Source organism: Bos indicus x Bos taurus, chromosome 3 (genome assembly GCF_003369695.1).
Source record: "Bos indicus x Bos taurus breed Angus x Brahman F1 hybrid chromosome 3, Bos_hybrid_MaternalHap_v2.0, whole genome shotgun sequence".
NCBI lineage: Eukaryota > Metazoa > Chordata > Mammalia > Artiodactyla > Bovidae > Bos > Bos indicus x Bos taurus.
This window is the reverse complement of record NC_040078.1, coordinates 18115192-18134797: the sequence shown is the minus strand read 5'-3', so window position 1 is coordinate 18134797 and position 19606 is coordinate 18115192. Positions and strand designations below refer to the sequence as shown.

The 19606-nt window shown below is 43.5% G+C and overlaps 1 protein-coding gene across 1 annotated transcript; it reads left to right on the top strand.

Annotated features, from left to right (window-relative positions):
- The first annotated feature begins 708 nt into the window (after positions 1 to 708).
- On the top strand, positions 709 to 1497 carry C3H1orf68 (chromosome 3 C1orf68 homolog). Its single transcript, XM_027538336.1, has one exon. The coding sequence runs from the start codon at positions 709 to 711 to the stop codon at positions 1495 to 1497; it is 789 nt and encodes a 262-aa protein (XP_027394137.1).
- Positions 1498 to 19606: the final 18109 nt, after the last annotated feature.

The window sequence follows — 19606 nt, the reverse complement described above, 5'->3', positions numbered from 1 at the left end:
GGAAGCTCAGAGTCTGGAGTGTGAGAGGAGAGGACCAGCTATTCGTTCTGTGTGAGAGGGTTTTGTAGAGAATTGGGTCACCACCCTCTCCCTCTCTGAGTTCAGTTGTGCCATCCTTGGGTCCACTAATGAGGTGCAAGGATAGTACCGCTGATCCAAAGAGCAAAAGGTGGAAACTTATTCAATTTGTCCTACCTCTGTTGGGATCAGCTTGAGACTCAGGTTGATTCAGTTTCTGGTGAGGTGAATGGAATCCCTGGGCCCTGTCTGACCAGGAAGGAGGAAGAAGAGAAGCCTCTTGTGGGAGAGTTGGTGAGGAGGGGAAATCAGCTGGGAAATGACAATTTCCCCAGGAGAATTCATAATGCAGATGCTAGAGTGGGTGAAACGAGTTGCCTGAAGAGTTGGGTAGAAACATGGAGATCTCTCTATCAAACTCCTCCTCTTCATTTTACATTTTGGAAACAGAGTCCCACAGGTGAGCAGTCACTTGTGCAAAGGCAACCATCTCAGATAAAGTCACAAGAGCTGAGCCTAGTATCCCTGACTCTGAGTCTGTCCTAAAGCCAGATCTTGGTGCTTGTGACCTTCTCAAAAAGGCTACTGCTTACAGGCCACTTTATCCAAAGGGGAACCTGCAAGTTTCCTTGGAAGCCTTCTTAGATCTAATGAGAATTTTCTTTTCAGATTTTGCAAAGCCACAGAAAGATGTGTGACCAGCAGAAACAGCCAGAATTCCCTCCATCTTGCGTGAAAGGTTCAGGATTGGGAGTTGTGCAGAGTACCAAATGTACTTCTGTAAAATGCCCACCTCCATGTCCGACTCAAACCTTCGTGAAATGCTCACCTCCATGTCCAACTCAAACCTTTGTGAAATGCCCAGGTCCATGTCTGACTCAGACCTACGTGAAATGTCCACCTCCGTGTCCAACTCAAAACTATGCTAAATGCCCAGTTCCATTCCAGACGAAGACTTTTGTGAACTGTGTAACTCCTTGCCAGACCCTAGTGAAGTGCCCAGCTCCAAGCCAGACGACCTACGTGAAATACCCAGCTCCTTGCCAGACGTTTGTGAAGTGCCCTGCTCCATGCCAGACGACCTATGTGAAAGCCCCAGCCCCTTGCCAGACCCAGACATACTATGTTCAGACCCCTGCTCCTTCCCAAACTTACTACACTCAGGCTCCTGTAAGAGGCTCAGTCACCTCATGTTGTGTCCCTGATCCATGCTCTGCTCCCTGTTCCACCAGCTACTGCTGTCTGGCTCCCCGGACCTTCGGGGTGAGTCCTCTGAGACGCTGGATCCAACGACCCCAGGACTGCAACTCAGGATCGTCTGGCTGCTGTGAGGATTCCGGATGCTGTGGCTCTGGGTGCTGCAGCTCTGGGTGCTGCAGCTCTGGGTGCTGCGGCTCTGGGTGCTGTTGTCTAGGAATTATTCCCATGAGGTCCCGAGGTCCTGCATGCTGTGATTGCGACGATGACTGCGACTGTTAAATACAGAAGAACAGCTCTGCTCCAGAACTTACCACCCTGCTCTACCTTCTGGGAGACTCCTCAGCTTCTGCTCCCCTCCCTGTATTCAAATCTCATTGCTTCACCTCCCTACCTTGCTTCGTTATTAAGGCAACCTACCAGAGTTAGCGCAACTCCCAAACTCTGGCAAGAATAAAGCTTTGAATGCAGTTCACAGTGACTTCCTGTTTATTTGGTTCATATTTACACTTTTCTATCAGAAACTCATTTACCTTCCCCACTCTACTCTTGTTTCTCAACAAGAGGAAACATCTGCAGAACATGAACAAGCAGGCTGAGCTGGTACCCCCATCTGGGGACCCTTTTGCCTCCTAGAATACTGGGAATAAACTTCCCTACGCAAGTTAAAAGCTTCCCATGTGATGCTAGTGGTTAAGAACCTGCCTGCTAATGCAGGAGATGTAAGAGACGCAGGCTTGATCCCCCATTTGGGAAGATTCCCTGGAGAAAGGGCATGGCAACCCACTCCAGTATTCTTGCCTGGAGAATCCCATGGACAGAGGAGCCTGGAGGGCTATGGTCCATAGGGTCATAAAGAGTTGGACACGACTGAAGCAACTTAGCAGCACGCATGTTATCAGGATCTGGGCAGAAGATTTTGGGGCTAAAGGACACCTCTCTTTTGCCCTCTGATCAATCTGAGGAGAGGGTATGGCCTTGATGAGTCTGTCCTGGTAGCATGACCACTGTATGTAAACTCAGAGTTTGTCATCCTGAATGGAGAAGGGAATGTGGAATCAGATCTTCCCAGGAGCATCACAGTTATGTCCCAGCTGCTGTATGAGTGGACTTGAATTCATGGTGGGTTTTATGGTTTATGTTTTCTCATCTGATAAGCTTGCCCTCCTGACACCATAGAGTAAAGAGTTGAAAGAAGAAGCTAAAGCTGCCCTGAAGCAGGTAGGCATTCTCCCTGTCAGCCCTGGAAAGACAGCCCAGGTAGTGAGTGGGAGGTTTCAGAGAGGAAGATAAGCCTCATGGACAATCATTTGGGTCCCAAGGCCAGGCACACTTCCTCATTAGCACCTTTTTCTCCGTGGCTTTGCTAACTCTGGAGGGCTTGGGGTAAATTATTTTTTAGTAACTAGAGACTATAAACACACACATTAAAAGAAGAGGTAGAGGGGTAAGTGATGTTCAAAGCAACCCTGCAAGGCCTGGTGCATGAGCCCTGGAGACGTGTTTGGTGAATGTATAAATGGATGCTTTTACAAGAACAGAGAATTTTGTGTTTGTTTCTAAGCAATCTCTTTTGAGTCACCCTGGGACAGAAAGTTGTCTGGACTCCTGTGCTGCCTTTACACATTGAAATCACCCGTGGCTCCACAATCATACTCCATCCCTCTACTCAAATGCTATCAACTTGCAGCCCAGTCACTGGACACCTGCTCAGAGCTGGGAGCAGTCTTGTCCAAGACCATGATTTCCTCATGTACCACCATGTGGCACCTCAGTATGGGAGGTCAGAGTGTAGCTTGTTCTGCAACTGACAGAAGCATCTAATGCTTTTCCCCCAGGTGGCAAAGTTGGTAAAGAATCTGCCTGGCAATGCAGAAGATGCAAGAGATATGGGTCTGATCCCTGAGTCAAGAAGTTCTCCTGGAGAAGGAAATGGCATCCCATTCCAGTATTCTTGCCTGGGAAATCCCATGGACAGAAGAGCCTGGCAGGCTATAGCCCACGGGGTTGCAAAAGAGTCAGATATGACCAAGCACACATGCTATAATGCTTTTTTACATTTTTTGTTTAAAAATCACTAAGTTGCATGAGCTATGTAAAAATTTTAACAGACACATACAGATAAAAATGAAACATTATCTTTAGACGTCTAGTTCTACACCCTTTTCCAGGGTGTCCATGCTGAGTTTGGATTATATCCATTTAAGCCTTTTGGTTATATATCAACCACACACAGCTGAAAAACTCCTGGAGTTCCCTGTGGCCTAGTTTCTGTGAGAATGGCACCCCCCAAAACTCCATCCAGCATTGATGTATCTAAAAAATACTCTTGTAAATACTGTTGTTGTTCAGTCACTCAGTTGTGTCTGACTCTTTGCAAACCATGGACTGCAGCACACCAGTCTTCCTTGTCCTTCACCAACTCCTGGAGCTTACTCAAACTCATGTCCATGGAATTGGTGATGCCATCCAACCATCTCATCCTCTGCCATCCCTTCTCATCCTGCCTTCAATCTTTCCCAGCATCAGGGTCTTTTCTATTGAATTGGCTCTTTGCATCAGGTCACCAAAGTACTGGAGTTTCAGCTTCAGCATCAGCCCTTCCAATGAATATTCAGGGTTGATTTCCTTTAGGATTGACTCGTTTGATTTCCCTGCTGTAAAATATTGTAGGCAATCTATTTCATAATCCACAACTTACTTCTAAAATCCCCATTTTTCTCTCCACTTCAGTTGTCCCATATTCTACAGCTGCTCAGAATATTCTCACTAAACACCGCTAAATGCTCTACAACACCCAGAAATTATGGCTTCTTTTATCTCTCTCCCCCTTTTCTCCTCGTCTCCCCTCCATGACCTGACTCAAGTCTGGTCCTAGCTGTATAACCCCGGTCTCTTTGGTTCCTTTGTTAGTTTTCTCTGTCTTGTGCCCAGTTCCGGGATTCTTCATTTCAGAGGGAGTGACCAGGAGCAAAATCCTCTCCTTTTCTCTCCAGATGTTGTAACTCTTTCTCTGGCCTATCCTATTGATCTTGTATAAATAAGATAGAAGGGATCACAAAGCTTAAAAGGCAAATATATTTCTCTTTGGTGAGGAATATCAGTCAAAGGAAAGGCAGGGAGAAATACATGCATTAATAAATCTCTATTATCTGTTTTAAAGATTTTCTTCTATTATATAGAATCACAATATGTGTATATTACTCTATGATTACCTAGTTTTATTTAATAAATAAATATTGAACATCAATTTTGGTTACTGCATACAATTGTATCTTACCATTACTTTTTGTTGTTTGTTTTCTAACATTGTGGCTGGTGATTTAGTTAACCATCCTCTTTTTCCCCTTATGATATATATTTTAGGCTCTCTCTGTCTCTCTCAGTCTGTCTCTGCTATTAAGGTCTTAATAAAGATGTTTTAAAGTTTTAAATGGAAATATAACACACAGAGAAGTAAACAAATCATAAGCGTATTACACAGTGAACATGCCTGTATAACCACGCCCTAGATCTCCGAAAGATGAAGCTCATGCTGAAAACAAGTAAACAAAAATCAAATCCCCATGAAACATGGGGCTAAATTTGGAGGCATAAAATGGAGTAGAACAGAAATATCTTCTTAGAACTCCAGAACCTTTAGGAGGGCTGAAGGTGTTATGTGTTAGATGGCTGTGTAGAAAAGATCATGTAAAGAAAAGCTGCAAATGATAAAATCAAGGCTTTCAAGGCATCCAGGGCAAGTACCCAGGAGGAGTTCCCAATGAACACCAACACATGGCCATGGACACCCACTCTTGCATTGATCTCATGAGACCAGAGACCAGAATTTGAGTAGCTCTCATGAACCTGGCCAGTCTGGAAGGTCTAGAAATGACTTTTACATATGATTTTCATTCATCATCTCATAAATAGTTATTGAACATCAGTTTTGTTTCAGGCACCATCTTTACTATGTAGGGGTTTGCAACAGAGAGAAAGAATAAGCAATCAGAAATCCAATAAATAAATGAAGAGATGCACAGCTATGAAGAAGGAGGGCCAAGTGTCCTGTCAGCATATATAATATGCAGATTTTACTTGGTCAGGGTGATCAGAAAAGATTTCTCTGAGAAAGTACAGCTTGATCTCAAGGTTGAGTAGAGCTAATTATAGAGCAGTGAGGGAAGACTCTGCAGATGGTGACTGCAGCCATGAAATTAAAAGATGCTTACTCCTTGGAAGGAAAGTTATGACTAACCTAGATAGCATGTTGTAAAGCAGAGACATTACTTTGCCAACAAAGGTCCGTCTAGTCAAGGCTATGGTTTTTCCAGTGGTCATGATGTGAGAGTTGGACTGTGAAGAAAGCTGAGCGCTGAAGAATTAATGCTTTGGAACTGTGGTGTTGGAGAAGACTCTTGAGAGTCCCTTGGACCGCAAGGAGATGCAACCAGTCCATTCTGAAGGAGATCAGCCCTGGGATTTCTTTGGAAGGAATGATGCTAAAGCTGAAACTCCAGTACTTTGGCCACCTCATGCAAAGAGTTGACTCATTGGAAAAGACTCTGATGCTTGGAGGGGTTGGGGGCAGGAGGAGAAGGAGACGACAGAGGATGAGATGGCTGGATGGCATCACTGATTCGATGGACGTGAGTCTGAGTGAACTCCAGGAGTTGGTGATGGACAGGGGGGCCTGGCGTGCTGTGATACATGGGGTCGCAAAGAGTTGCACACGACTGAGCGACTGAACTGAACTGAACTAACTGAGGGAAGAGTTCACCAGGAAGAGGCAAAAGCCTGAATAAGGCTTCTGCAGAAGGAAGGAGAGTAACCAGAGTAAGAAGCTAATGGGAGAGAGTGAAAAGTGAGGCAGAAGGGGCTGAGGGGCCTGGTGAGTCCTGCCATGTATGGTGTCAGTGGAGCAATCAAAAGGAGCTATTGGGAAATTTCAAGTGGTATGACTTGGTTCTATTAAAGTTTATTTCTTTCTGAAGAAGTAAATTCATATTTTTAAAGCATATAAAAGATAATCTAAAACAACTGCCTAGTAGCATCAATTTACCTGGATGTGGCCAAACTCTGCCCTGTGTAGCTACCCATCTCCAGGTCTAGTTTGCACAGCTATCAAATAACAACTTGGGCAGTACCTTGAGTGAGATGCCTTCAAGTATCAACATCAGGTGTCCTTTGCTTCCCAGCACAGGGACTTTCTCATTGCATGATTCTCACACTCTCATCTCTAAAACTGATGGGTTAGAAAAGTTCAGACTAGGGACTTCCTTGGTGGTCTAGTAGTTACAACTCAGCACATCCAATGCAAAGGGCATGGGTTTAATTCCTAGTTGGGGAGCTAGGATCCCACATGCACCAGGGCACAGCCAAAAAATAAAATAAAAAGTTCAGAATATTCAGTTTCAGGATATTTTTAGGTTAATCAGAAATTTTGCCATGACCTACTTTTTATAACTTAAAAAGTCTTGATGTGCCATGACTCCTGGTCCCTTAAATATATTTACAAAGGACTCATTGTGAGTGATTTAAAGAGAACAGCAAGTCCACAACATGGAACCAAACCCCTGGAAAAACTGGGAAGAAGTCCTCTCCTGTATTCAGTGTTTGACGAGAAGGGAGAACATTGGCCAGGTCTTCAGTTGGAAGGTGGATGGCAAAAATGTCACAATCAGATGTCATTCCTCATCAATGGTATAAGCATCTCCACCCAGCTAATGGTTGCTGGTGACCTGATTAGCAAGTAGACTGTGTGAGACAAGTAGGTGCTGGAGTGGGCTGGGCCAAAGAGGAAAAGAGAGGGGGCAGGAAAGTGTGTTTACCTCCAAAGGGCTGAGAAAGGCAGGCAATAATTCATAATCTCAGAGACCCCAGTGGTCAAACCTTGTGTTCAAGCCACAAGGATGCTCTATTGGGAAGTCTGATTATCTTAACTTCCTAGACTGGGGACTGTACAGGACCTTGGAACTAACTCCTATTTGACTTGATCTCCCCAGAGCCTAGCGTAGGGTGGGACTAAATATATTCTTGTCATTGAATTAATGAACCTTCTTCAGGCATGCATCTGTCCTATGGGAATGTCTTTTATTGTTTGAATCTATTCTGATTACCCAGGGAATGGGAGAGAAGACTCAGAGGCATAGCATCTATGGATTTCAGATGGAAAAATGTCAAGCTCAATGTTGGCTAGTGTCCAGTGAACCTTTCTCAGTGCTAAGTACTCCATATACCACATATCTGATCACCAGACTCAGGGAGCATCCTGCCCTATCTCTTCATTCCTACTCTGCTTCATTTTTCCTCCTACACCATTTTACTATTACTACTGTATCACATTAAAAGAAACCAACCCTGAATACTCTTTGGAAGGACTCATGCTGAAGCTGAAGCCCCAATATTTTGGCCACTTGATGCAAAGAGCTGACTCATTAGAAAAGACCCTGATGCTGGGAAAGATTGAAAGCAGAAGGAGAAAAGGGTGACAGAAGGTGAGAAGTTTGGATGGCATCACCAATTCAATGGAAAGAACTTGGGCAAACTCTGGGAGTTGGTGAGGGACAGGGAAACCTGGTGTGCTACAGTTCATGGGGTCGTGAAGAGTTGGACACCACTTGGTGACTGAACAACAACAAACTGTATCACATATTTATTTGTTTATCATGCTGCCTTCCTGATAGATTGGAGGCAACCTGAAGGCAGAATATATCTTAGTCACCATTGTATCACCAGTGCAAGGGACAATGTCTGGCATGTGACAAATAGTTAATACATATTTATTGGAAGAATGATTGAAGCTCATTTAATTCTCATTATTACCTAAGAGGTAGATACAATCTTTATCTTCATTTTCTAGCAGAGTGGTAGAGAGCCTTCTAGGGTGAAATAACTTGCCAAAGTCACACTAACAGTAACTCAGATTTTAACCCCGCCTGACTTCACAGTCCTTGTTCTCAACCAGTGGGTGCTTCTGCTCTCTACTCTAGAACTATATTGAAAGTCTACTTCCTATCAAAGAGCATCTTTAATCTTCAACCTCTATTCTGTCTGTACTTCCTTTACCCTCTGGGTTGCCTTTAAATATTACTTGTAATGATAAAACTGCAACACGAAATCTAGTGTACTGGCTCTTTTTAAATTACAAAACAACTTCAAACTCATTTAAAAATGCCGTTTTAAAAATAGTAGCGATGTTGATCTCAGGTGGGCTCTGCCCGCTGTGGCTTGAAGCAGGATCTCAGTTCTTCAGCCAGAGTGTGAAGTCAGGCTATGAGAGAGAGTCATTTCCTAGGCAGGTTGATAAGAAGTCTAGGGGTCCCCAAGGAGAGAGGGGTCTGGAATTCTCAAGGAGGAGGAAAGGACAAACTTTTTTGTCTCTCTACATTCCTTAGGATTATATAACAATCATGTTTCCTGCTTGAGGATAGCCTCTGGAAAAAACCTTCTGGCTAATCCTGTTATTTTAAGGTGTAAATTATGGGAGTAGGTCTAGTGAGGTCTTTACAACCTCCAGACATTCTTTTGATTCACTGTAATAACTAATTAGAGAATATATAACACCATGACTAACACTAGCAAGGGGGTGCTCTTTCTACCCCCTTCTGACGCCTATGTCAGAAGCTTTCTCTATCTCCTTTATACTTTAATAAAATTTTATTACACAAAAGCTCTGAGCGATCAAGGCTCATCTCTGGCCCCAGATTGAATTCTTCTCCAGAGGCCAAGAATCCCGGCATCTTTGTTTCATTCAGCAGCAACCTTTCAGCTATGGCAGTATGAGTATGGAATCCTCACCACTAAACCACTAGGGACCAGTGGCTAGTGATAAGACCTTGGCCCACCAGCTTTGTAGAAATGAATTTCCACATAAAGAAAAATAGTGAAACAAGCCAAGTGTTTAATAGGAGGAAAAAGGGTAGACACACGTGTGGGCTCAGAGAGAGTTGCCCACTTGTGGTCATTTGAATCTCTTATGGGGCATTTCTTCTGGGTTCCCTTTGGCCAATCACGTTGCTTTGTATGGTTCTGAATTCATATTTGGTATATCTCAGGGTCCTCACCTGTATGCACACACATCTGTTAGCCAAGATGGATTCTAGTGAAGAAGTCTATCGGTAGGTTGGCATCACTTACTATGGGGTGGTGTCCCCTCTCTTTTTGACCTCAAAGGTACCTTCTGCACATAAGTAGTTGGGAAGGTCTCCTTGACTTCAAGAATGAGGACTATGTGGGCTTTTATCTCTTACCTAGGCAGGGTTCAGCTTCTCCCTCCTGCTATTTTAGAGTATCTGTCGGAAAGGGATGGACTCCAGCTCCTCAGCCTGGGGCCTATCTATTATCTATCTCCTGCCTCAATATCATTACTGGTCAGATGAAGTAAGTGAGGAGCCTGGTGTTCAGAGAGGTTAAGGGACTTAATCAAGATGACTAGTATGTGGTAAGGCAGACTTCCAAACAGGTATTTTGCACAGAGATCTCATTCTTGTCTTCATGACAGCTGTTGTCCCCTTGAAAGCAGAGGGTTAGTCACTCGGTCATGTCCAACTCTTTGCCACTCCATAGACTGCAGTCCACCAGGTTCCTCTGTCCATGGAATCCTCCAGGCAAGAATACTTTTGGCAAGGAATAATTTCCTTCTCCAGGAGATCTTCCCAACCTAGGGATCAAACCTGGGTCTCTTGCATTACAGGCAGACTCTTTACACATCTGAGTCACCAGGGAAGCCTGTTGTCTTCTTGGGTCCCTCCATTTTTTGTGTCATTCTCTTTCCTCATCCTTCTGTTCCTTGATCCCCTTGATTCTCATGTTCTGTTCATATTGCAGAAGACATTTGGAATAAACCTTCCTCCCAACATGACTCACCTAAAGGCCTGCATTTGCATCATCCCCACAACTGGGGACTTATGGCCTGGGGGGAAACTAAGGTAGTTCTGAAAGGCCAAGGCAGAGGTGGTGGGCTTATATGTCAGGAGTTACTTAACTTACTCACACACTGCAACTTCTCTTCAGTTTCCATACCCTCAGGAAGGAAGACTTGGATACAGTCTCTGTTGTTGGTACTGGGTAGAGGAGGGAACAGTGCTAAGTGCTGGGTCACTGAGATGCAGAAGGCATGGTCTCTGCCTTTGAGGGGTTTCCAGATTTTTGGCTGAGCTAGAATTTTAAACAACCAAAGTAAAATGATAAATGTGGCAAATGAGGTACAACACAAGTAAAAAATGCTTAAATTACCTTGGAGAACAAACTATGAAATCTTATTATGAAAATTAGGCCAGAGATTGACAACACTTTGGCCAAGGAAGGTATAGTATAGCATCACTTATCTGTAAATGTAGTTGTTGGAACAACTGAAAACTTATGATGTAAGTGCCTCCCTCCAGAGATGATTTGTGCTTGCTTTTTCCAGGGCTCCAGAGGCGTCCTGTTTTAGGACCATCCTTAACAAAGTTCCTGAGGGGAGGTGCCTGGAGCACAGCAGCAAGTCCTTGCAGCTCAGTCTTACCCTGAGGGAGCCCAGCAACTCCAGGAGGGTCCTCTGTGAGACCTCCCACCCTGGCAGGAGAGGTTCTGGTCTCTAATTTTTGTCAAAAAGCTGGGTCACCAAAAGAAAATGTTGAATATGTTAATTTTATCCTTAGGGTGAAAGTAGCTTTATTACTCTGCTAATCTCTTTGATTCCTATTTTCTTTCATTTTCTTTTTAGTTTTTCTGGTAATTCATATTCCTAAATCGCGTGTGTGTGCATGCACCCATATACACAAATGTGATTAAGGAATATAGAGTAAGTTCCCTACATACAATTGAGTTCCCTTCGAAGAGCATGTTTGTAAATTCAATTTATTCATAAATCTTACAAAGTTAGCCTAGGTACCTAACTAACACAAGCAGCTATGTAGTACTGTACTGTAATAAGTTCATAATACTTTTCCCACAAATAATATGTACATAGAAAACAAACACAAAAAGTAAAACATTTTTAATCTTACAGTACAGTATCTTGAAAAGTACTGTAAGTAAAGTAGTAAAGTACAGCTGACATGCAGGGGCTGACACAAATATTGGCATCTTTGAAATTTTGCAAATTGAAGGTTCAAATGTAGGGGACTGGCACTTCCCTGGTGGCTCAGATGGTAAAGAATCTGTCTGCAATACAGGAGACCTGGGTTTGATCCCTCGGTCAGGATCCCTTGGAGAAGGGAATGGTTACCCACTCCAGTATTCTTGCCTGGAAAAGTCCATGGACAGAGGAGCCTGGCAGGCTATAGCCCGCAGTCACAGAGAGTCAGACAGGACTGAGTGACTAAGCATGCACATGTAGGGGACTTACTGTATATTGTACATATGTATATATTATATTACATTATATATACATATGTGAACATAAGTATATAGATTGTGTTACATCATTTTTGTTGTTTGTTTTTGAGTAATATAGCTCACCATTATTGAAACTCAAAGGTTAGATCCAGGTCTTTTATTAATGAATTCTGTTCCTCAGAACACAATTACCATAAAATTCAATGTAAATAAAGATTTCCAGAACTTAAATATACCAGGAAACAGCATTTTATGAAATATAGCATTGTAATGGTCCTCATGACCATTGTATTTACATAAAGTATCTGAAAAGTCTTGCTACAGAAGCAGTTTTACTTTATAAAACTTCATTATTCTAAACTAATTTGATTATAAAATTTCACCCAATGAGTATGTGTATATCATTTTTAACTGTGTGATGTGCATGAAATTAAAAGATACTTGCTCCTTGGAAACAAACTTATGACCAACCTAGACAGCATATTAAAAAGCAGAGACATTACTTTGCCAATGAAGGTCCGTCTAGTCAAAGGTACGGTTTTTCCAGTGGTCATGTATGGATGTGAGAGTTGGACTATAAAGAAAGCTGAGCATCAAAGAATTAATGCTTTTGAACTGTGGTGTTGGAGAAGACTCTTGAGAGTCCCTTGGACTGCAAGGAGGCCCAACCAGCCCTTCCTAAAGGAAATCAATCCTGAATATTCATTGGAAGGACTGATGCCGAAGCTGAAAACCCAATCCTTTGGCCACCTGAAGTGAAGAACTGACTCATTGGAAAAGACCCTGATGCTGGGAAAGATTGAAGGCAGAAGGAGAATGGGACGACAGAGGATGAGATGGCTGGATGGCATCACCGACTCAATGGACATGAGTTTGAGTAAACTCCAGGAGTTGGTGAAGGACAGGGAAGCGTGGAGTACTGCAGTCCATGGGGTCACAAATAGTTGGACATGACTGAAGGACTGAACTAAACTGATGTGCATTTACAGAAATGCTGCATTAAACACATGGATTATCACGTAGTTTCCCAAAGAGGATATTTGTTTCCAGAAGTTCCATCCTTCACATCATTAAGTGATATGGAATCAGAAATCACTGCATCTTTAAAGATCTGAGCTACTTTCCCAGTAGAGGTAAGACAAAGGATCCACAGTTATTTCCAACCCTTTTGACCTTCAAATGATCACACAGTTTCACACACTTGGGTTATTTTTGTATGCTTGGGCCACCTTATGACACAGCTATGAAAATATTTGTTGATGTTAATCACAGATGCAGGAAAAAAAAAGACATTGAGTATCTACTGTGTGCTGGGCATTGATGAGATATTTTTCCATTATTTAATTCAATAATCAGTAATAAAAAATCCCTACAATAGTCAAGTGATGACTATCCTCCCAATTCCAACAATCTGAATACAAAACCCTTTATAGGATAAAATATATCAGATAAAGCTTACACAGAAGATTCCTCTAGTGTGGTAGAGTAGAAAGAACACAAATGCTCCTAGAGTACAACGTTTTCTTTAATCTTTACTGTTAAGTGAACATCAACAAGATATTGAACTTTTTAAAGTCTTAATTTTCTTTGCTTGTGAAATAGAAAGAATATTACCAACCTTGTAGTGTTATTGTGAGAATTAAATTAAATAGTACATATAAACTATCTGAGCCACTGTGGACATTCAACAGTTGGGTTCCCTCCCTCTCTATCTGTCCTCTTTGATGGTTATTTTGTGTCTTTCATCTAATTCATGACATCTTCTTTCCCTTTCCTATCGTATCTCCCATGTGGCAAACAGTGTCCTGAATTCTGGGCAAGAGGCTTTCTTTAAGACTAAAGGCACTTATAGCCAAGCTCTGTAATAAAATGAGTCCCCTGCCTCTGTAATGGCAATGGGGAAATGGCAGATTGAGCTGTACTAATGTGGCTGTCTGACAGTGGGCGGGGTATGGGGAAGGAGTGAGGGGGAAGGAGGTTGTCCTACAAAGGGCTAAAAAATTAGGCATATAAGGAAGGTATTAGAAAACCAAGCTGAACTTCAGTTCTAATTCAGAAAAGGCCAGGAAAAAGAATTCTTCTTGGCAATCTCTGAAGATTCCAGAAATATAGTAAATTTCACAATGTGTATAACTCATGCTTCATTATCAGCCTCAGAGTGGTGTAGGAGAATGTCATAAATCATAATCACTGAAAAATGAAAATGGGTCATGAGTCAGAAAAGAATTATAGGATTCTCCTAAGATTCAGGGTAAAAGACCCATCAAGACCTTCACCATGTTATCCCAGGTTCTCAGCATAACAGGACAGCTGGAGAGGAGCACTCCAGAAGTGGTTAGTGTCTGGGGCAGCCTTTCTGTCCTGTGGGGAGGAGGGTGATGTCCCCTGATCTCATACTTACGCTTCACCTGTCATCCTCTGTGACCATTACAAGTCAGGACATCTGCTCAGCACGTAGGGACTCAGTTGCAGCATTTCTACTGGTGTGTATGTGTGTATGCCTCTGTGCGTGCATACTTTGTGTATGGGGCATACTTCACTCTATAGCCTGAATCACTGTGTTGTGCCTCAGAAGATATATATAGATATATATATATATATATATATATATATATATATACACACACACATCCCCATGACATATTTGTTTTACAAATGGAAGTTTGTATCTTTTGAACCCCTTCAGCCATTTTGCCCACTTTCAAACCCAATGCTTCTGGCAATCATGTTAAATGCAAAGAGTTGTTCATCTCTTACCCCAAATCACTTCATATTGCCACCTCTTCTCCATTGTTTTCATAATACTATTACTCTAATTCTATAGAAGATTTTCACTCCCAGATACACCCTATTTGCAAATCTTTGTGTCTCACTTACACACTGTACTTATCAATAGAGATCTCTACATTTTTATACCTACCTTTTCTGTCTCCACCTCTGTTCATTTGCATTGCTTGGACTCTGCCTCCAGATAGTCACACCTTAGTTTCAGAGAGAATATAGCCTTGCCTATAATCATCTCTGTTTGCCTCACATTAAAGTTGGTGGAGTGCTTGTCTGTTGGGCCTTCTAGATAAACTCCAGCTCTGAAGATAAGGGTGGTTTCCAAATCTCACTGAATCCTCCCTATTACCTAGTACACCACTTTGCACAGAGAATGGGTTTCCTGAAAGGTGTAGAATGAGACACACCTAGTCCTCATTCTTCTTCCTTCTTTGTCTTCAGACATCTCCAGCTACTGCCTTTGCTGAGTCCAACAAGGAAAATAGGACAATAAGCCGAGGAAATCATATTAGGAAGACTAATACCTATTTTTAAAAATACCAAAATATTGAACTAATCATATTAGCTAGAATAGTAGTAGTAGTTATTTAGGCTTCGCAGGTGGCAAGAATCCTCTTGCCAGGGCACGATCGGGTTGGACACGACTGAGCAACTGAGCACACAGTAGTTGTAGAAGTTGTTGCTGTTGTTTAGTCACAAAGTCATATCCCACCCTTTTGCAACCCCATGGACTATAGCCCACCAGGCTCCTCTGTCCATGGGATTTCCCAGGCAAGAATACTGGAGTGGGTTGCATTTCCTTCTCCAGGGGATCTTCCTGACCCAAAGATTGAACCCGCATCTCCCGCACTTGCAGGCATATTCTTTACCCCTGAGCCACTATGTAAGCCAAGTTATAGTAGTAGCTACCACTTTTTGAGCTCCTGCCATATGTGGTACTATGCTCAGTGCTTTCCAGGCAAGATTTCACTTTATTTATACAGATGAGCAGAACTATGATGCTATTTTGTAGACAACAAAACTGTAGCTTAAAAAGTATAACTCATTTAAGATGGCACAGAGAAGTAGGGATTCCAGCTTAAGTCTGACTCTAAGACCGTCTTTTTAAACTAATATTCTGAAACACCTCCAAGTTGTCTTAATCAGGGCACTCATTTTTGTCAATCCTCTGTTCTTGCAGTGTCAGCTCTAGCGTCCTGTGACTGGAGGTATGCTTCGAGTCAGTATTACCATCACTTTTATTAATTAACATTAGCTTTTCAACAACTCTTTCTTAAAAATCCCAATGTGAATCAAGGCCACCTCCTTTTGAATAGCTACAGTTCTTCAAATCAGCACCATATATCTAATAGCCCATCTGGCTTCATGACCTTATCTCAACTGCTATGTATAATATTAAAATAGTAGCTTCTTCACTCTATTTTTTCTACTTCATTACTCATCTGTCTTTTTAAGTTTCTTGACATAATGACCTCTGTTTATTCTACAGTGTTCCTTTCCAAAACTTCTATAAAATCATTCCAATCCTCACCATTAAACTGTTTCCGAAGCCACCGTTACCTTTGTTGTTGTTTAGTCACGGTGACCTCTCTTGCTGAGCACGGTCTCTAGGCATTTGGGCTAAGTAGTTGTGGCTCTCAAGCTTTAGAGCTCGGATTCAGTAGTTGTGGTGCACGGGTTTAGTTGCCCTCTGGCATGTGGGATATTCCTGCACCAGGGATCAAATCCGTGTCCCCTGCATTGGCAGGTGGACTCCCAACCATGGCACCACCAAGGAAGTCCCTGGTATATCTATTTTAAATATTGTAGTGTCTACATGTCAGTCTCAAACACGCAATCTATTCCAGGACTCGATTTCTTAATTAGTTTCATGACCCACTATTACCTATTGAGCTGGTGAGAGACAAAGGGATGGAGTTATAGCCAGTCCTCTAGAAATAGTCCCGGTTTAGTTGAAGCAAGCCACAGCTACTGAAACATCTGGGCCCATGCAGTAGAGTGGGTCTCAAGTGCATGCGTGCCTGCTCAGTTGCTCAGTTGTGTCCAACTCTTTGCTACCCCATGGACTGTAGCCTGCCAGGTTCCTCTGTCCATGGGATTTCCCAAGCAAGAATATTGGAGTGAGTTGCCATTTCCTTCTCTAGGGGAACTTCCTGACCCAGGGATTGAACCCATGTCACCTGCATTGCAGGCAGAGTCTTTACCACTGAGCCACCAGGGAAAACCTATATTCCACCAATACCCTTAAACTTGCCAATCTCAGGATTCTGTCTATAGCAGTTCACAAAGGGAGCAGCATCTTCTGTTTCAAAAATTCTTTTCCTGTTTTTTCCAAAGTGCCATGACTTTCTCATGATTTTTCCAACTAGATATCTCAATTTTCTTTCTCAGACTCCTAAGTGTTACATTTTCTTTGCCTATCAAAAGTTGGAATACTCCCGAAGTTCTGTGCCTAGCCTTTTATTGTGCACGTGTGCTTTCCTATAATGACCTTATCTCCTTGCCCATCTTCATGTGGTCTAATTATCCAGGAACCAGTCCAGTTTGTATTGGGCAGTGCTCCTTTACATATGCCTATTAAACCTGGCAAACTCATATCACAGGATTTCTTCTGTTCTCTTAAGCTGCCCTGACTACAGTGTGGGCTCATCAAAATTTAGATAGAGATGTTTCCCTATCCACAGCAGTTTGCTAGAAAGTAGATGCTCACATAATGTCAACTTAAAGGAATCTACATATGTCTTATTTTATTTGTCTTCCTTATAAGTATCACATAAAGAATGCAATGTTCCAATGGTAAAATTAGCTATTCTAGTTCCCAAGCACGTTCAGGCCTCACCTTCAACCCTGAAGCAAAAAACCTATTAGAAATCCCAGGCTCCTTCACATCTCAAGTCTCCTCTCCCCTGAGAGGGCATCACTATCCCCTCTGTGCGCCCACTTCCTTCCAGGAGACATCAGACTCTTCAAGGACAATATTTTCATGCTTACTCTAGATTCCCCCTGGTCCTCATTCTTCCTACTTGATTTTATTGTCACAGATACTTCTTCCCATTATACTCTCAAATAATATATTTCTTAGGAACTAATATCCAGGATTAGTGGAAATAATGCTACCTCTCCCTGGGAATCTATCTTGCTACCAGGAATCCTGGAAGCCAACAGGCTGCCATGCTGACTGCCTGAGTCTGCCTCAGGGTCTCATAAACATCTACCTTCTTTTTTCCTGATGTTTAATTTTCATCCAAAGTTTATTGTTCCAGATACTGTACCACACACATACTACAGAGACGGATGGCTTTCAAAGGGTTCTGAGTTTAGATAGACATGTAGAAAGACTGCAGGATAACACTGAGCCCAGAGCTATGAGGAACATGAACAAAAGATCAAGGTCGTATGACACACAACTCACAGTTCACTCCTTACAAACGCATCCTCCAAGACTACCAGCTCCTGAAGGCAATCTGCATCATCGCAGTGTCATTGATATCTTGCAAAATTCTGGACCCAAGATAGACAATGCATGATTATTGGCCTAATTATGAATGAATCCATGGAGGGGGAATGGCTGGCTGGGAGCAGACCTGGGAAGCACATGTCTAGCAGTCTCTGGCTTCCGGGATTCCTCTAAGTCCTATGTGAGGAGATTCTGGATCTCAGGCACTGGGAATGTGAGGAGTCACTCACCCCAGGTTGTGAAAGTGACTGCTCTGCATCCCTAGGCTGGGTCTCACCCTTGGTAAGCCACCAGGCCCAGGATAAAAGGGCTCCAGTGTTGGGCTCTTCAGTGCTCAGCTCTGTTGGTGACAGTTCCCACCCCTCCACTGACCAGGTGAGTGCTTTGAAAAGGAGGCTCTGGGGACAGGACTACAAAGGAGTAAGCAGAAAAAGGAGGGAGAGGGGAAGGGTCTCTGGGGAGTGGGAACAAAGTGAGGGATTCAGCAACCTGCAGAGATGCTCTGGTCCAGGCCTCTCTCTAAAGAGCCTGTCAAGCCATCCTCAAGTAAGTATCTGGTGAGAAGCAGACTGTAGAGCTGAGAATATTCAAGGTTGGTGGGGAGGGCAACAAAAAGCCCTCCACTGTGGGCTGCCAGGCAGAAGAAGAGAAGAAGGGAGAAGAAGCAGGAACATGGGGTTAAACTGCCGAGACTTGAACTGTAAATATCTTTCCTCCTTGTCCTCATCCAATAAGGGTTTTCAGAGATGACAAGCATCCACTGGAAATGCTTAGGAATGACGGACCCATTGTGGGAAGGATTCTGAACTATGGCCAGCAGTGCTTCCAAGTGGATGGGAAGCCTAATATGGGGTTGACTTTGGGCCCCATGTAGGGAGATGGTTCTGAGTCTTTCGGAAAGAACAGAAAGAAAGAGAGAGAGAGCTTTACTGCTGTTGTTTCACTTCCTGTCAGTTTTCAGATTCTGTTTGTAGATCCTGCTCACAAAGTAGCTTGTCTTGGCTGAGGAGTCAATGAACTCCAGGGTATAGGGTGTATCTGCTTGTCACTTGTGTGCTGATGGCTTTTTGCATTTCTCCCTAGGTTTACTGACTTCCTCTGCAAGATGTCTTGCCAGCAAAGCCAGCAGCAGTGCCAGCCCCCTCCCAAGTGCCCCACCCCTAAGTTTCCTCTTTCCAAATGTCCTGCCAAGTGTCCCCCCAAGTGCCCACCCCCATGTCTGACCCCATGTCCTCCCCCAGTCTCCTCCTGCTGTGACCCCAGCTCTGGGGACTGCTGCAGCTCAGGGTGTGGGGGCTGCTGCCTGAGCCACCACAGGCGCCACAGGTCCCATCGCCACAGACCCCAGAGCTCCAACTGCTGTGGTGGTGGCGGTGGCCAGCACTCTGGGGGCTCCAGTTGCTGCCACGAGTCTGAGGGCTCTGGCTGCTGCTCTGGGGGCTGCTGCTGATCTCGCCCATAAGGACTTGTGACAAGCAGAGTTGGAAACAAAGTGCTGAATGCCCGCCCCAGCCTGCTGCTCACTATCCTCTCCCTCTGTGCCCTGCAGACTGAGCTGCTGAGATCTTCCCATGGAAACATCTGCATTTTCCCTAAATATTTCTGGCCTCCTCATCTGAGTTACAAAATTAAAAAAAACCTTCCCCACTGAGCCCACCTGACCTCTTATTTATTTTTGCCAGCAGCACCCAACAGGTCAGAGTTAGCAACATGTGGCTCAGCCCTGCCCTGACTGGGGAAAGCCTGGTTCAGGAGTTGTGGGAGGTCACCTGGTCTACACTCACAGGTGGAAGGACCTCTGTTGACCTTTCCTGTACAGAGAGGCCCACTCTAACCTTACAGATG